At 41.2% G+C, this 19,967-nt stretch overlaps 1 protein-coding gene across 1 annotated transcript in view; it reads left to right on the top strand.

Annotated features, from left to right (window-relative positions):
• Positions 1-19,967, top strand: part of DSCAM (DS cell adhesion molecule) — a 320,316-nt gene that overhangs the window by 245,644 nt on the left and 54,705 nt on the right. Inside the window, 3 exon segments of the mRNA XM_032219921.1 lie at positions 1,660-1,815; positions 6,680-6,813; positions 16,617-16,770. Of these exon segments, the coding sequence (XP_032075812.1) occupies positions 1,660-1,815; positions 6,680-6,813; positions 16,617-16,770 (444 nt within the window).

Below are 19,967 nucleotides of genomic sequence, written 5' to 3'. Positions count from 1 at the left end.
GTAAGTACTCTTACTCCTCAAAATCAGTATTTTTCTGGTTGCATGTAATGCTTTCCAGGATGAAATAATTCTTCTCATTTCTATGACAGAATCAGCCCGTTCTTTGTTTCTATTAATCATTGAATCTTTTAGGAATTGAAAATGATTTCATGTACTGTATTATTCAGTTCCCACTATAAATGTGCACTCTCACTTCCAAACAAATATATACTATATATTATATGTCAAGATATTTTTGTGCAGCACTTTACCTTTGCAGGAATGTACTTCTATAGATTGGCAAAATACCATTGTTAAAAATCCTAATACAGCTATATTGTATACATACAATGATATCAAGATAGCATTTTTGCAGTATCTAAAATGTGCCTACGTACATAGAGATTGATAATTTCAAAATGAGAAACAGAATAGTTAAGAATACTTAACATGCAGTTCCATTTCTGCATATTCTGAAATTTGGGGAAAAATTCAAAATCAGTGGAGTACTAGAAGCATCTATGATATTTTGCAATGCTACCCAACCTTAGGGGTATCTAATAAATCATTGATTAATAATGTTAAGTGCAACTTGCTACTGATCAAAAGCAAGAAGTATTCTCCTTTAACAATTGCTGATAGTTATCTTTTGTTAGTTATGATACTTAATAGAAATGGAAAGTGTGACTTAGACTCCAATGCTCATATTGAACTCACAGAGATTGAATTCCTATAACTTATAAAGGTTATACTAAATTAATTGTGAACCAGAAGTCCAAATTTTCCAGATCAAATTAGCCAGCAACTCCCCATTGTCAAGAAAAACCTCTGTAGGCTGACTATCCAGGAAGGCAATCTCAGTTTTGTCTGGGAAAAGTGCTATCTAGACACCATTATTCTTGGTTAATTAATCAAGTATGTGTACACACACACACACACACACACACACACACACACACACACACATATATATATATATATATATATATACACACACACACACACACACACACACACACATACATACATACATACACATACACATACACATACACACACACACACACACACACACACACACACACACACACACACACACACACACACACACATATATATATATATATATATATATATATATATATATATATATATATATATATCAAAGGTAAGTTGAAATTGTTCCTTCCACTAGAACAGGACAAAATGAAATGTTTCATTGGATCCAAAATGTTTGGTTTCCCACAAAAGAAACCAAGGTCCATTTTGGCTGTTATATCAATCTGCTTTGCAACAAAAAAGATCTCTAAATGCATATGATATATTTTGATTTTTTAGCATATTTTCATGAATTAACAACAAATTAACATCATTTTCTAATCCCAATATCCTAATAGTGTACTTGGTGTACTTAAACAATAAATAGTGTGTGTGTGGGGGGGCACATTATGAGTTTCAAATTACTTGACATGTTTATTTTCTATCCACAAGACAATCACAATGTTTGATTAAATGCACAGCATGGAAATTTAATATGTTCATTTAATAAACATAATAAACTTAGTCCCTATGCTGGTCACAAGTTTTACTGGGCTATTCCCATGACAATATAACTATCACTTATTGGGAGAAAAATGCAACTGTCACTATGCTAACTCAAATTAATTTTTGGTTCTATAGAGCTGGGAGATATAAAAAATGTCACTACGGTACAACCATCATTAGAGCTTGATGGTTTGGAAAAATACACCAACTATAGCATCCAGGTATTGGCATTCACACGAGCTGGAGATGGGGTCAGGAGTGAACAGATTTTCACACGGACAAAGGAGGATGGTAAGACCCAAAATATCTGTGGTAGAAATGGAACACTACAATTAGATTTTTCTCAGGTTGTTACTTACTGTACCTCTGTAAATGCACCTTCAGTGAAATGATGACTGTGACACTAATCATGGAAACTTAGCTATTTTGCTGTGGTCTACTATGAACTACATCTTTAGGGAGGGTAGAATTGCCTCCTTAGAGCAGTCTATCAGAGTTTGTCATCACCTCTCCCCATTGACCAACTGCCCAGGATGATGGATGTTGCCATAAAGAGAGAGAGAGAGAAATGCCCCTAGCTCATTATAAACTACTAATTTGTGATCCTTGTTTATGGCACATTCTATCTTAATCTTGGGGGCTAATTTGTTGTGAAGATTTGGGAATAAATCTTGCTGTGATGTTTCTGAACTTAGATGTGCTTTGAATGCATCACAGTAATACATTCAGTGGCAATTGCCTCTGAAGTTCCTGTGTTTTGGACACATAGATTCCTTTCCTCATAAAATGGTAAAAAGATAAATATAATCTGCATTTTTATGCAATAAATACAAATCCAGGAGATGAGTAGCAATACAGTATGTGTTTATGTTTCTTACATTTTCAGTCTTGTCTTTTAAAAGTCATAATTAACTACATCTGTTTATATAAAGTTAAATTTTGACTGAGATAACACTAAAAAGACTAATTTGCCAGGGCAGACCTGGCATGTATTACTGAAACCTGCCTGGGCCCGGAGGGAGGAGTCCCCCTCGTAGAGATGTGCCCAGAAGGCTTTCAGGTGCTCCATCAGCCGAGAGCTCAGGGAAGGGGTGGGGGTGTGGCTATTGTTATCCGAGAGTCTTTAGTACCTCGTAGGATCCCTCCTCCAGAGCTTGTCGGGTGTGAGTCCCTGCTGGTGAAGTTGGACCTCAAGGGTCAAGTGGGTTTGCTGTTAATGTACCTGCCTCCCAACAGCATTGCAGCAGCCCTCCCCTCACTCCTCGAGTCGGTAGCCGAGCTGGCAATTGAGTTCCCCAGGCTTATGGTCCTGGGGGATTTCAATCTGCCTTCGCTCGGTGAACACTCTGATGGAGCGCAGGAGTTCATGGCTTCCATGACAGCCATGGGCTTGACCCAAGTAATTCGGGGCCCAACCCACTCAGCGGGTCACATGCTCGACCTCGTATTCCTCTCGGAGCAGTGGACTTGTGATCTTGGTCTGAGGGGTAGCGAGATCATACCCCTGTCGTGGTCAGACCACTGCCTACTGAGGCTTGACTTTCGGAGACCAAACCCCCACTGTAGGGAGGAGGAACCGACCAGGTGGTTCCGCCCCAGGCGACTTATGGACCCTTTGAGGTTCCAGACGGAGCTTGGGGTTATTCCTGATACCCTCGCCCACAGTCAGGCGGAGACTCTGGTTGCTGCCTGGAACTCGGCAGCGACGGAGTCTCTTAACCGGATTGCGCCACTACGGCCGCTCCGAGGCAGTGGATCCAGGAGGCCCCCTTGGTTTACTGAGGAACTCCAGGAGAGGAAGCGCCGGAAGAGACGCCTAGAGCACTTATGGAGGTCCAATAAATCCGAATCGAACCGAGCACTTTTAACATCTTGCATCAAGGAATACATCAGGGCAATCAGGACGTCGAAAAGAACCTATATTGCCACCTTGATTGCCTCCACTGAGTCACACCCAGCCACCCTGTTCAGGATAACCCGTTCCCTCCTAAATAGGAGGGATACGGGGGAGCCTTTGCAGGGTAGGGCTGAGGATTACGTCCAGTTCCTAGCGGACAAAGTTGCTCGGTTTCGGTCGGACTTGGACTCCAATTTCGCAGATCCAGCCGAGGCACAGGGGGATAATCTGGTAGGCCATCGCTGGGTTGAGTTTCAAGCAGTTACCCCTGAGGACGTGGACAAGGCCATGAGAGCTGTGAGTGCCTCCACATGTGTACTGGATCCGTGCCCCTCCTGGCTGGTTGCTAACAGATTCGTACCCTCACCACCCTCCAGACCTTCCACACAGCCCTTAAAAACTGGCTATCCCGTCAGGCCTGGGATTAAAGACTGTAACCACCCGAATAGTATGAATGTCGTGCTTTTAATGATGTATTGTCTTATGTGTCAATTGTTTGTTTCCCTCCCTTTTCGAGTTGTAAGCCGCCCTGAGTCCCCCCAGGGAAAAGGGCGGCATATAAATAAATTACTCTAAACTCTCTCTCTCTAATTTTAAGATTTGCATTTTTCTCATTCTTTGTTGAAGTCAGGAAAAAAATTGTTTCCATTTACAGTAGAGAGAATGTTGCAGCAAAAAAAATATGTTAGGTTTTTTATATTCATTTATTCCATTTGCTAGGGTTCCTTTTAAACTATAAATAGAATTATTTATTTATGGAGTTATTTATAGAATTATTTTTCCATCTAAGGATTTATTTCACTGAGCATTAAAATTTAAACACAGTCATTTTCTCTCCATCCTCTGGGCTTAAATTGCATTTTCACAGGCTGTTGTATGTGACAGCATGGGAGCTGAGTTATTGTATTCATTAGAAATAATACATTGTAAAACCTTAATTAAAACAATGAATCTGTGTCCTTTAATAGACAGATCCATTCAGCTAGATCCATAGCTGCTGCAAAATAGTCTAGAATATACTGTAGTACTAATTTGACTAAAGAAATATTTTTTCTTCCTATTTGATGAAAGTCAGTCCAGCATTGTCTTTGTATATACTGTAAGTAAGAGTGTGTGTGTATGTGTGTATGTGAGTGTGTGTGTGTGTGTATCTTCTGAAAGTGAAGTGGGCAGTCATGGTGTGTATTTGGTGTGTATTCTTAGTACACTACACACTTTCATCTCAGTATCTTATCAACATATATTTCAGTCCAGAGTCCCACCAAAAACACCAGTATGTAGTAGAAGCTCTTCTGACTTCACTGAGTTAGCTACTTATGTACAATAAGAATCAATGGGCAGAACTATTCTCACTGTAGGAAACAATAGAGGCTGTCCTACATGGTTTAGAATGGCAATGTTTCTGGATTTTATACAGTATTTTAGCCATACTCACTTTGCCTCCTCCCACAGATGTCCATTGATTCTCATTGTACATAAGACAAAGAACAATTCTGCTTATGACATATTTCCTGCATCCTGCAACTTAACAATATGAGTCTTCCTGACACTAAGACTTTGGGGCAAAATGTAGCCACAATTCTTAGTTTTTCACTGAGATTTGATAGCATTTGCAATATTTGATAAATTATCCTTTCCTTCCATTTCCAACCATATTTAAAAATGTTCAATGTGCTTTAAGTATGTTCTGACAACTGCATTTATCATGATAACTTTTCCTTCATTTCTCCTCTTTGTTTCAGTCTCCCAAGTCACTACCATAAGCCACTAAAAAACAAAGGGACACTCTAGTTAAAATAAAACCATTTTTGAATGATCGCATCAGCTTTATGCAGCCTGACTTTTAGAGATTCTCTCAAATAGTGGAAATTTCTCTCATCTTCTTCATGATAAAAGTATTTGCATTACTAGCAACACCATTTTAAGTTTCAAGAGGCAAACCTTACATTATTTCAGGACTCTTTGATCATTTCCTAAAATTAATGCCATGGTTATGGAAATTTTAAAAAACCATTCAAAAATAATTTCCATTTCCTTCGAGGCAATAAGAGATATCTAAGCTGAAAAAACATTCAGCATACTGCTGAGGTTTACAAAACCTAAAGCCTCAATTTGCACTGGCACTATTGTACAGAGGTTTAAAAATTATCACAGGTATTGAAGCAACTTCTGACAATATTTTGTTTGGCTATTTTCCTGTCTGAGGTAGACTAGAAATGAATGACAGTCAAGTGGGGAAAAAAGAAAGTTCTGCACTATAGGTATGGATTGTTCACAATCACTGCACCACACAGAGGTGCTTTGTTTTAGGGGTACAAGGAGCCTCATTCTCCAAAGTGACTTTGGGTTGGTCCATCTCTCTCAGCCCAGCCTATCTCTCAGGCTTGTTATTCTTGTGAAGAGATATAGATTTGATTACTACATAAATAGGTATTCATAAGGTGGTTCAATTCAGTACAAAAGTTGCTTTGTCACCTCCAATTTGTGTCAACGTCTAAAGCGTTTCCATGACCACTATCAACTTGAGGAGGGGGGCGGAAATGCCATGCATACTTTTGGCCAGAGTAAAAGTCTCATATTTCTGTACTTGGATATGAATGTGCATGTCCAGAACCCTGCCATAGTGTCCTGTTGGAGAATGAGATTAATGACCTCAACCAGAGGGGAGGGGACACAGGGGTAAAGTTCAGACGCCATTAAGTGGGATTTAGTTTTGGCTCCACAGAAGTCCGTGCCAAGATGTTAGTCCTAATAAATGAATGGGTTTTCTTTTAACCTTGTCTCGAGGCTCGTAAATTAATTAGGCCAACTCTTGGAAACTTCACAATTTGATTGCAGTGAACTGATCAAAAAAGTGCACCCTAACATTGGCTATGATATTATAGGATACAAGAGCCCTGGTGGGGCAGTGGTTAGAATGCAGTACTGCAGGCTACTTCTGCTGGCTGCTAGCTGCCTGCAGTTCGGCAATTCAAGTTTCACTGACTCAAGCTTGACTCATCCTTCCAAGGTCGATAAAATAAGGATCCAGATTGTTGGATGCAATATGCCGACTCTATAAACCACTTAGAGAGGGCTGTAAAGCACTGTGAAGCGGTATATAAGTCTAAGTGCTATGCCTAATAAGGCTAGCTGAAAAATTTAGCACTGGTTTATTGGTTGTTGCAAGAATTTGTCTTGAGATTTGCTATACTTTACACATTAATATGCACTGAATTATTTCTGCAACTTCAACAGCCGCATATGTTGTTCTTATAGTTCCAGGTCCTCCTGCTGGAGTTAAAGCAGCTGCAGCATCAGCTTCTACTGTGTTTGTATCTTGGCTACCTCCCATCAAATTAAATGGTGTCATCCGAAAATATACTGTATTCTGCTCTCATCCATATCCCACAGTAAGTTAACCATTAGGTCACATGATCAAAAGTATTGATTTGTATTCCAATGGTTATTTAGAGTTCATTTGGATTTTGGTAGCAGGAGGGACATTGTAATCCATTAAATGTCTGCTAAATTGGAGTCTGGATTGCATATGCATTGTCTAGGAGTAAGTCCCAGTTACCTCATTTGGACTTACTTCTGAGTAGATACATGCAAGGCTGTCTGCAGGTTTTCAAGGTAAAGTGCTGGTAGTCAAATAACAACAGATTGTTTTAAGACTAAACCAGATACCAGAAGATTAACATGAAATGACTGCTTCTGCCTGGTGTTTCTATGAAATCTACTTGCTACTGTTGAAGAATGAATCCTAGATAATTCCAGAATGTATCAAAAGCACTTTTCAACTCCCATGCTAAAACCATGTCCTGGGATCAAACTGTTCTGGACTATCTGAAATTTATGCCTGAGTTGAAATTCATTGGATGTGATGATATTGAAAATCTAGTCCATTATGAACACTTCTCCATTTCTGCAATTTGGAAGCTAATTCCAGTCAATATATATATTTTTTCAATAAAGGAATGGCACAAGTTACCGTGTTTCTAAATGAATTTGGACACAGCAAGGTCTAAGTAAAAATTGTGTTCACTATCTATTTAATGTCATGTAGCATTATATTATTCTGCACATTAATGCAGAAACATCTAGAATTCTTTTTTATAATAATTTATTAAAGATTGCTATTAGAACAGTGTAAGCTAGTAGTTCTCAACCTGTGGTTTGTGGACCCCTGGGAACCTGCAGTGTTGTCGCAGAGGGTCTGCAAAGGCTTGGAGAAATGTTACAATTTAAATCTTGAGTTAAGTCTTGGGGGTCCATGGCCATGCTCTGTGGACACAAAAAGCATTTAAAAGGAGTCCATGGTGAGGAAAAGGTTGAGAACCATTGGTGTGAGCTAATACAAAATGAAAAAAAAAGAAAGTAAAAATAAAAAGTAGAAGGTACAGAAAAGACAGGAAAGGAAGAGGAAAAAACAGAGAAATAGAAAGGAAAGAAGAAAATAAGAACATATAAATAAACCGAAAAGAATTATATGTAGAAGTGAGTTTCCAACTTCATCACAATAAGTATACAAGTAGTCCCCATTTAATGATCATTTGTTCCAGGACTGTTCAAAATTACAATTGTGCTGAATGGAGTGAAAGACCCATGCCCAAAGTTATGGTTGTTGCAGCATCCCCTTGGTCGCATGATACAATTGGGCTGCAGGCACACTCTAACTCAGTGTTTGTCAACCTTGGCCACTTGAAGGTGTCTGGACTTCAACTCCCAGAATTCCCCAGCCAGCGAATGCTGGCTGGGGAATTCTGGGAGTTGAAGTCCAGACACCTTCAAGTGGCCAAGGTTGACAAACACTGCTCTAACTCCACACGTGCCTATCTTCCCTCAATCTAGGCCACTCTTCACAGCGGTCTTTAGGGGCTGTACTGAGTTTAGGCCTGAAGTAGAGGCCAAGGGCCGTCAGCAGCCACCCCGCTAAGCCTGTACATCAACTGCTACTTAGAATTGCCATCTCTCCAAAGTATGTAAGCCTTGAGGAACAACATGATTGCTCCCACAACTCCATTCTCCTGAGGTCTGCATGCACCTCTTACCTTCAGGAATTTTTTTCCCTGTTGTTGAGAGGTTCATATAGCCTATGCAAACCAGTTCCCCTTCCTGCCAGGATTTTTGTGTGTGTTTGTGTGTGTCTTCAGAAGCCTCACTTTTGAGCGATCTCATGTCCTCTCCTTCTCTGTAGAGGAATTATCAAAGAGCTGGTCTACTCCCTGGCTCTTCATTCCACCTTGGTCATTGGGTCCACCTTTCATGGAATTATCCAGTCTGCCATTTCCTTCCCAAAAGAATTCTAAGGATCCAGAATTTGTTAATTAGGGCTTGTGTTTATACTTTGCACTACTAAGCCATGATGTAATTTACTTCTTTAGCAATTTGGGTGAGTGAGTGCAATGAGAACCCAAATCACATCAAAGGATTTTGTTTTTGAATTAAATCTATTTAGATGAAATCAATTAAAATAACAATTTCATTTACTATATAAATTAAAATTATTTATGTTTAATTAGACTAAAATTGAACTGTCTGTTGGTTTTACAGTCCTAATTTACTGCAGTTTTATTATGACTGTATTTTTGACAGAGTATCTTCACTACGTTTTTGAAGTTTGAAATCTTAAGAAGGTGATTGTCCTGCTCCAAAATGGCCACTAGGTGACACTGCTATCCCTATTTAATATCTGGCTCACTAGGTACAATATGTTACATTTTGATGGAGCTGGAATATTATTATAAAGAAATTAACCACTATAGAATACTTTCAATAGCTGAATACTGTGCTGTTTGCAAACTAATATTCTAATAAGCTTTTTCCAATTTTGGCTGTAAGAACTTTTCTGGAACTTTCAATATTATGAACCCTTTTCAACATCATATTTGTTTGATGTTTTTATCCATGCAAGTCCTTGACCTGCAACAATTCATTTAGTGACCATTCAGTGCCAATGGTACTGAGAAAAGTGACTTATGACAATTTTTCACGCTTACAACCATTACAGCATCCCCATGATCATGTAATCAAAATTCAGACATTTGGCAACTGACCCATATTTATTATGGATGCTGTGTCCCTTGGTCATGTAATCACCTTTTCTGACCTCCTGACAAGCAAAGTCAATGGGGGAACCAGATTCACTTAACAACCATGTTACTAATTTAATAACTGTGCCAACTTGTAAAGAGTTTCCACGACTATTATCAAGTTGACATGAAAAAGGGAGGGAGAATTCCATGCATACCTTCTACCAGGGTCGTATCTCAGATTTCTACAGCAGGCATGCGAGGTGCCAAAGTTTACAGCCTGCTGCAGCACCTCATTAGTGGATGTGATTTATGACACAGACTGAGGGGAGGGGAAACACGGGGGTAAAGGCCAAAATGTTGCTCCTAATAAATGACTGGATTTCTTTTGAACTTTGTCTCGAGGGTCATAAATTAATTAGGGCATCTTTTGGAAACTTCACAGAGAGCCAAATTTGACTTTTAAAATCTTATCAAGATTTCTGGATTTCCTGAATCCCAGGCCCTCAGATCATTTCCCGATATTTGGGGTGCTTGGAGGGAAAATCAGGCAACCATGGCAGAAGAGAGCCTGATTGCAGCTGGAAGAATGCAGCCAGCTGCAGACATCAAAGCTCCAGACATCAAAGCTGTGATGTTTTCCCAGCGGCAGAAGCAAGAAAGGATGAGTATTGGTGGAAATTAGCTTCCAAGGCAACTGAAGTTGAGTTTCCTTACCCCAATTCCTAAATAAAGAGAAGGGTCTCAAGCAAGCTGGCAAGGGTGGACTGGATGTGGGACCTGGCACAAGCCAGGCTCCCAAAGTCCCACATGGAATCCTTGGGGAGTGCAATAGAGCAACTGAGGGAGGATTTATACCGGACCACCCTTCATGATGAGGGGCCATCATGCATCCCAAAAGAAAGGGGAGGGACATCTGATCCTGTTGAAGGGAGGAGACACAGGCTGGAACACAACCCCCCCTCCTCCACCCTATAGAAGGAGAAGGAGCCCTAAACTGCAACCAGTGACTTTCCCACAAAGCAGGCAGCCTGCCCAGGACAGGCAACCCCTCCCTCTCTCCAAACTACAGGTGAGGAAGATGGCCAGCCATATCAGGCAAAGCATACAGAGACCGACAGGAGGTTGAAGGAGTAGGGCTGAATGAATCGCCCCAATTCAGGGGAAAGTTTTACAGGGACTCAGACCAGCTAGCTCTATTCCTTGCTTCAGCTGATATCCACCTAGAATGCTATGGGCACCTCTACCCATCCCCCAGACCCACCATTGCAGAGGGGCTAGAGGGAGAAGCAAGGGAATGGTTAGCAGCCCTCCACAAGAGGAGAGCCCCCCAACTGCAAGACATAGATGATTTCCTGCAACTACTAGAGGCCAGATTTGAGGAGGCAGAGGAGCACCCATATGAGAAACTCAGCAACCTAAAGCAGAGGGGCCGCCCCATCAAAGAGCACATCTGTGAATTTAGGAGGGTCAGTGGAAGGCTACCCCCTTTACCAGAGCAGCTGCTGGCGCATTTTTTTCATAACAAGCCTGGACAAGCAAATTGCCCAGGCAACTGCATACCGCAATATCCCAAATTGACTCTCTGAGTGGTTCCGAGCAGCAACAAAAGTCAACAGCGGGCTGCACACCAATGACATGAGAAAGCAACTGGACATGAAAGAGAGAGGTCAACCTGACCTGAAACTGGCCAACCGACAGGGAACCACAGCACAACAGCGGGCCCTGAGACCAGTCCTCCCTCGAAGTCTGCTGAGATGCTACAGATGTGGGGGGATCGGCCACATGGCACCTGCCTGCTCAATCCCAGCTCCGAAACCCAAGGCAGGACCAGAATGAGGCCCCAAACGGGCCACCAATATGCCCCAGGAAGTCCTCCAGGCTGCAGAGGCCCCTTCCCCCTCAGGTGAAAGAGGTGAAACCCCAAGCAACGACGACCAGTCGCCCGAATCCTATGATAGCAAGGACGAGGGCGAAAACGACCCAATGGTGAGTGAACCAATTTGCCCTTTCCTTTTTCCAATGCACCTCACAGCCCCAAAAACAGGAAACCAGGGGGATTTTCAAGCCCTAATAGACTCGGGCTGCACAAGGTGCTTGATCAACCTAACCACAGTCCTGAAACAGGAGATCATAGCAAAAAGACTGGCCCACCTGATCCGGTTTGAACAGGTCAACATGTCCCTAATGGGGGGATCCTGAGGCTAGAGCTAGCAGATCACTGGGAAGTAATTTGATTCATAATAGCCCCCAAAATGACAGACGCAATCATACTGGGACTTTCCTGGCTAAACAAGTGAGGACCGACCATCTGGTGGCAAGGGGGTACCCGCAGACTTAGGATATCAATCAGCCCCCAACTCCTCCCACACCAGCAAGCATAAACACCACTCACATAGAAAAATCCCCAAAAAAGCCCACCAGAACAACTGGCAACTGAGAAAACCCCAGAGGCTGAACAGATTTCCAAGGGAATATCAAAACCTCACAGAAGTATTCAGCAAGGCTGAGTGTGATGTTCTGCCTCCCCATCATGAGGTGGACTATGCCATCAAAATCATCCTTGGGGCAAAACTATCCAAGCCCAAACTGTATCCCATGATGCCCCAGGAAATTTAAGAGATGCACAAATACATAGACAAAAACCTAGCAAGGGGGTTCGTCGAGCCATCCAAGCCATGGATCGTGGCACTAGTTCTCTTCAAAGAAAAAATAAGAGGGAACTATGAGATTGTGTGTGGACTTTCGAGGAATAAATGGGGTGTGCATACACAACTTATACCCCTTTCCCCTTCATGAAGGACATGCTATCTCATCTGACCAAGGGAAAAGTCTTCACCAAAAGCTTACTACCGAGTACGTATCAGAGAAGGAGATGAGTGGAAAACAGTGTTCAACTGCCCCCTAGGGAGCTTTCAATTCAAAGTGATGCCTTTCGGACTAAAGGTGCCCCTGCAGTCCGAAAGGCATCATGCAGTTAATAAACGAGGTGCTGCACAAGCACCTCTACAAGGGGATCCTCTTCTACCTAGATGACATCCTCATCTACACTGAGACCATGGACGACCACATACCCCTGGTCCACCAAGTACTAGAAAAATGTCTGGCAGCCAACCTGTACATCAAGTTATCAAAATGCGAATTCCACCATGCAAGGTTAGACTACCTAGGTTACCGAGTGTCAAATGAGGGAATAGAGATGGACCTAGCCAAAGTACAAGCTGCCCTAGGCTGGCAACCCCCTCGCACCCGCAGACAGCTACAAAGCTTCTTAGGTTTCGCAAACTTCTACAGGCAATTCATCCCCTCCTTTGTGAAGATTGCCAAACCCCTGACAGACCTCCTGAAGACAGGGAGCCCAGGAATGAAATCTTGCCTGGGACAACCTCTACAGTGGGACCTAACCTGCCAAGAGGTGTTCGAAACACTAAAAGAAATTTTACAAAGGAGCTGGTGCTGAAGCATCCTGACCCCGAGCCACCCTTTGTGATCCAGGCAGATGCCAGTGACATGGCACTGGGAACAATGTTACTCCAAAGAAACAATCAAGGAAACTTACAACCCGGTGCCTACACCTCCGCAAGCTCACAGACACAGAGAGACGATGGGCGACATGGGAAAAGGAGGTTTTCATGGTGAGATGGGCACCGCTAACCTGGAGACACCTATTGGAAGGGAGTCAGAAACTGTTCGAAGTCTGGACTGAACACAAAAATATGGAGGCGCTGAGGATCCTGTGGAAACTATCACCCAGACAAGTCAGATGGGCTCAATACTTCAACCATTTTAATTTTGTCCCTCCTCCAAGGGGGAGGAACTTTCTAGCTGATGCCCTCTCCCGCATGCCCCAGTACAAATGCGAATGGGAGCAGGTAGTGGACGCCATCATTCCCTATACTCAAATAGCTGCCCAAGTGACCACCAGGCGGCAATGCTATAACCTGCAAGACCAATTCACAAGCGACCCAACCACAAGACTCAAAACCGAACTCCTAGCAGAGCGTTCTGAAACAACCAACACATCTTGACAAAAAGAGATGACCTCGCATGGAAGGGAACGAAACTCTATGTCCTGGAATCCCTGCATACCCTAATTCTCCAGAGCAGCCATGACGCCAAACTGGCAGGCGACTTTGGGTTCCTAAAGACTTTACACTTAGTCCGGAGGCAGTTCTGGTGGCCTGACATAAAGAAAGATATGGATAGTTACATGAAAAGTTGCACCATCTGTGCCACAATGAAGAGATGACTGGAAAAACAGTAGCAGAGCCAATGAGGCAGTGGGAGTAGATCGCAATGGACTTTATAGTAGAGTTGCTGAAAAGTGGGGGAAACATGGTGATTTGGACTATAATAGACCTGTTTTCCAAACAAGAACACTTCATACCCTGCAGCGGACTACCCTCAGCTCACAGGTTGGCCTTCAACTATTTGTGAAGCACATCTACTATTTTCATGAAGTACCTCGAAGAATTATCTCAGACAGAGAAGCCCAGTTCACGGCTAAATTCTGGAGGGAGTTCCTGTAGTCCATTGGGTCATCCCAGGGTCTTAGCTCAGCTTTTCATCCGAGCACCAATGGGGCAGCAGAGAGACTGAACGTCATGGTAGAGCAGTACCTGAGGTGCTGCGTGAACTATCAACAGTCCAATTGGGCAGATCTCTTATCCTTTTCTGAAACTTTTCCCAATGTCTGAGTATCCAAGGGGTCCCCCCTTCTCAGTCAGCTTGATTAAATGTTAACTAATATGGGGAAAATGTTATGATATACGATATAATTACATAAAGAAAGGAGAATGATAATAAACTATATACATGGAAGATGGAATTTTTGGTATTAAATATTATGGATGTTTAGCTAAAACAGGATATGAGGATTTGATGTTAATAGAGGATTTTACAAACAAGTAAATGAAATGTTAGCATGTGGTTATGGATTAAATCTTTGGCATAGTTAAGGATGAAAGATGTTTAAATAACTGTAGTCAACTAAAATGTCAATATGGTAAACATTTGAGTCAAGATATTTGAACTAATATGAATTAATAGAAGAGATGCACCAAAACATGTTGTAACCAGCTGATATACTTTTTTATAATATATACTTGTGTTTTTTTTCTTTTGTTTCTTCCTTTTTTCCCTGCCTTGTTTTTTGTTTTTTGTCTTTTTTGTGTTTTGATTTTTTCTTTTCCCACTGGTGTGGGAATGTGTTGTTTATGTAACAAAATAAAAAAAATTAATAATTAAAAAAAAAAAAAAAGAAACAGGCAGATAAACACCGGGCTCCGCAGCAGCCATTCTGGGTGGGAGAGAAGGTTTTTCTCTCCACAAAATATTTGAAATTAAAACTCCCTTGCAAAAAACTGGGACCAAAGTTTATGGGACTATTCCCCATAGTAAAGATCATCAACCCAGTCCCAGTGCAATTGAAACTGCCTCGATTGCTGGGGAAGATACACGCAGCATTTCTAGGAGCCGAGGTGGCGCAGAGGTTAGGGTGCAGTACTGCAGGCCACTTCAGCTGACTGTTATCTGCAGTTCAGCGGTTCTAATCTCACCGGCTCAAGGTTGACTCAGCCTTCCATCCTTCCGAGGTGGGTGAAATGAGGACCCAGATTGTGGGGGCGATATGCTGACTCTGTAAACCTCTTAGAGAGGGCTGAAAGCCCTATGAAGCGGTATATAAGTCTAACTGCTATTGCTATTGCTATTTCATAGTAGCCTCTTAAAACCCATGATCAGATCCGCTCTGAGACCATTACCCCGGTAGCCCCCAGGCCTGTGGTCTTGGGGCTCAAACCCATTATGAGATTCAATGAGTCCTTGATTCAAGGTGGCACAGGAGAAAACTCCAATACTTAATCAAGTGGAAGGGCTACCCCTTATCAGAAGTATCTTGGGTAAAAAGTAGGAATATCCAGGCTGATCACCTTATAGCAAAATTCCATGCAGAAAATCCAGGCAAACCTGGGGGAGAGACACATCCCTAAATTATATACCTGTACTCAAATTGTTTTTGTTTCACACAGGTCTCTTTTGGGAAGTGAGGGGAGCCAAATGTCAACTTGTAAAGTGTTTCCATGACTATTATCAAATTGACATGAAAAAGGGAGGGAGAATTCCATGCGACCAGGGTCGGATCTCAGATTTCTACAGCAGGCATGTGAGGCACCAAAGTTTACAGCCTGCTGCAGCACCTTTGTTGGTGAATGTGATTTATGACACAGACTGGGGGTGGGGAGACACAGGGGTAAAGGTCAGACATCATTAACCGGAATCAGATTTGGCTCCACAGAAGAACATGCCAAAATGTTGCTCCTAATAAATGACTGGATTTCTTTTGAACTTTGTCTCAAAGGTAGTAAATTAATTAGAGCATATTTTGGAAACTTTGTAAACTGCAGTGATTCAGTTAACAAATGTGACAAGAAAAATTGTAAATTGGGGTGAAACTTACTTAACAAATGTCTCAGGAATAGCATTTTGAGCTCAATTGTGGTTGTAAATTGAGGACAACCTGTACAATTTTTCTAACTTTTAAATGTGTTGGCTGCATTAATTGCTGCTCTGTTTAGATTCTCTAGTTTGATTATTTCTGGGAAAATGCAGTATTTTATTTTTTTTCTTTAAAAGAAATTATTATCTAAATATTCCTGGAGATTTCTCTTAAGACCATTGTTGATTTATGAAGATAATGTAATTTTACACAAAGGCCAGAAGAGATCGCTGTGACAAAAAAAAAATTCTATATGATTTTGACAGCTACAACAGAAAAAAATAAATGGTTCAGCTAACATTACTTTTATTTTGAGTTGCAGCAAGTAACTCAGGTAAATGTAAGTGAGACCAATTCATTGTTTTCTTACCATTTTTCTGACCAGTCGCCAAATATCTAAGATTGATTTTTATTGTCAAAGAAATGGTCCGCAGTGGCAGTACACTGCTCTCATTACATTTACATTGCTGGCTTTGGAAAATCGACAAAATTTATATACACATATGCTTAGACAGTGATCCAAAATAGAATTAAACCATTTAAAACAACCTGATTGGTATTAACGTGCTATTGTAAATTCTGCTATCATGCTTTTATCTGTCTAGTTTGAGATGTCAGGTCTTTCTCTTTCAATATATGTATATTGTTTACTTTTGTTTGGAAATATTTGTCTTTCCTATCACAGGTAATCAGCGAATTTGAAGCTTCTCCTGACTCATTTTCCTACAGAATCCCTAATTTGAGCCGGAATCGACAATACAGTGTTTGGGTTGTGGCTGTAACTGCTGCAGGAAGGGGCAACAGCAGTGAAATCATCACCGTGGAACCATTAGCTAAAGGTGAGGATTCCGCCCTTTTGAAATTGTACAACATGTAACTTAATAGAATTACTGAGTGATAGGCTGGCAGAGTGCTGCAGGTGGTGTCCATCCCATCTCCCCACCCCTCCTGTTCCCTGCCACCACCACCACAGGCCGGCCCACAGAGAACTACAATGCTGATCTGGCTCTCAAAGAAATCCAGTTTGACACCCCTGTTCTAGGGGTTTAACACAATGTTAGCTAGGTTTCATTCACTTCTATTCCTTTTGATCAACCAAACTAACTTTGTGTATAGTATTTTACTTTTGCTTTTGTTTGTGTATTTTTGTATATTTTGTGTATTTTATTGCATATTTGATTTTGTGTTTTGTATATTAACTTTATTTGTTAGCACAGTTCTCCTAAGAAGTAGACACTTTTCTTGAACAGCCCATAATCACAATTTTAGGATCATTATGTATATCACATTCTTTATTGGCCAAGTATGATTGGACACACACACACAAGGAATTTGTCTCTGTTACATAAGCTCTCAGTGTACATACAAGCAACAAGTGATCATCCTAATCATAAAATACAATCATCATAAATCATAGATACAATACTCAGTAATAGCCATAGGTTACTAAAGCAATCAACATAAATCACAATAGGATATTAAATAAAAGCAATCAAAATAATTCATGAGATACAAGAACAAGTTATAGTCAAAAGAATCTAAGGAAATACTGTAGGTAATAGACAGATGAGAAGGATAATAAGTAATATATAGCCCGATTATGTGATTTGACATGCCAGGGCATAGACAGTGTTGTGGAAATTAGTTGGGTAACAGAATGATAGCATGGATGAAAAACTCTCTTTGTGTCTGGTTTTGGTGTGCAATGCCATATCATTGTTTTGAAGTAAGAAGTTGAAATCTTCTTTTCCTCCTGTTATGTGGCCCAGCAATGTCCAAAGTGAAATAATCTACATTGTTTTATTTGTTCCAGAAGTACTAGTTGTAATGAATTTCTTTGACATACTATTTAGATAAAATAACCATTGAGATTAAACATTCCACTTATTTTTTATTTAATTTTTATAATGCTGGTCTAAAAGATTTAAATTAGATTCTTGCCCTATTCATTATGAGCTGTTGTTTCTACTTAATCTACTTGGCTGAAAAAATAATGTGATAGCTTATAGCTACAAATTATAATCAACAGTTTAAATATTCTTGGCGATTGATATACTAAAAGATGAGCAGCATCACCATCATCATAAAATTTGCAGACCATCATCATCATCCAAAAAGTATTAATAGATATGACAATAATAATGTTGGATGACAAGGAACTAATTAACACCAAACCATCTCTCGAATTGCTCATTCTTGACCAAGTTTTAAAATTCTATTAAAAAGAGTACAAGTATAACTTTTGAGGGAAGCTGGTCCATAAAACTAGGACCACAATTAAAAGCAATGCCTCCTTGTTTTACGGAAATGGGGAACAACCAACAACTTCTCCTATGATGAATGTACCAGGCAGAACAATTCTGACTGGAAAATGTAGTCTCTCTTAAGAGTAGGGACTCTCCTTTCTGTCTCCAACTCTCATACGCAATCAGGAAAAATGTCATGGTTGATGCAGTGGTGTGTTTCAATTTTTTTTTAGAACCTATTCTGTAGGTGTGGCCTATTTTGTGGGAGTGGCTTGGTGGTCATGTGACCGGGTAGGAGTGGCTTGGCAATTATATGACCAGGTGGGAGAAGCTTGGCAGCCATGTGATTGGGGGGAGTGGCCAAGGCGATGTCACTGAATTTTTTGCCCCAAAGAATGACCTACAAAAAGAAAATATAAAAAAAGGAAATTTATTATTTAGTGCACTTACTACTTAAATAAGAATAAAATAATAAAACAGCTACTTACAGAGGAAATATGGCTGTCTTTGTCGGTCTTCAACATTACTGACCATCTTACACACACTCTTCCAGCCCATCTACATCTTCCCTCTTCCTAGATTCACTCAGATGTTTTTAAAACTCACAGCCTGTGCACACGCACACACTCTTCCAGCCCCTCTACCTCTTCCGTCTTTCTAGATTCACTCAGACGTTTTTAAAACTCACAGCCTGTGCACACGAACACACTTCCAGCCCCTCTGCCTCTTCCATCTTCCTGGATTCACTTAGACATTTTTAAAACTCACAGCCCCTCTGCCTCTTCCCTTTTCCTGGATTCAGTCAGAATTTTTAAAAGATTGGAAGAGTGTGTATGTGTACACAAGCAGTGAGTTTTAAAAACATCTGAGTGAATTCAGGAAGAGGCAATGGGGCTGGAAATGTGTGCGTGTGCACAGGCTCTGAGTTTTAAAACTGTCTGAGTGAATCCAGGAAGTGGGGAGAAGGGCTGGAAATGTGTGTTCCTATAGTATCTTTTAGCCTCTGCCTCTTCCCTCTTCCTGGATTCACTGAGACATTTTTAAAACCCACAGCTTGTGCATATGCACACACTCTTCTAGCAGCCCCTCTGCTTCTTCCCTCTTCCCCAACATCCTCCCCACCCCCACCCCAGCCACTCACCAGTTCTTTCACCTTCTGGTTCTTCTTCTGAGAACTTTTCGGCAGTATGGTGTAGATGGATGGGGCGAGTGAAAGAGCAAACGAGGGGAGGGAGTGTTCTGGTACGGGGCCTCCTGTCCAACGGATATGGAAAGGCACGCTAAATTTCAACATCCAGTATGGCCGTACATGTCCGTACCGATTGAAACCCACCCCTGAGTTGATGTTACCTAAAGCTTGTGGGGGGTCTAATAGGGCACAAAGGGATGCACTATCTTTATCCAGATCACCACTAAATTTATTCAGCAATCTGATCAAGCCCGTTTGCATGTCTTAATAATATGTGAGGTCTTGTCAAGTGTGAACAACCAAACCCACATATGCAGAGTTCTGGTAACCTACTCCTGGGAACAATTAGATAACACTTCAAGAACTTAAAGGGGGGGGAGGTGTCAACCATAGCCTTGTGCAATTGTGCAGTGATTCCAGGTTAAGTCCGTGCTCAATCCCTCCTTCTTGCTCGGCTGGGTGCCTCCGACATTTCTATATTAGACAAACTTGATGAAAAATGGCTGTGTAATTTACTTAGTTTCTGCAAAAATAGCAGCATGTTTAGCCATTCTCCATGTTTAGATGGAGAATGGGAAGCAGAAATGCAGATTATAATCCC

The sequence above is a fragment of the Thamnophis elegans genome, chromosome 6 (assembly GCF_009769535.1).
Source record: "Thamnophis elegans isolate rThaEle1 chromosome 6, rThaEle1.pri, whole genome shotgun sequence".
NCBI lineage: Eukaryota > Metazoa > Chordata > Lepidosauria > Squamata > Colubridae > Thamnophis > Thamnophis elegans.
The sequence above is the reverse complement of the archived record's forward strand: the minus strand, read 5'-3'. Positions and strand labels throughout refer to the sequence as shown.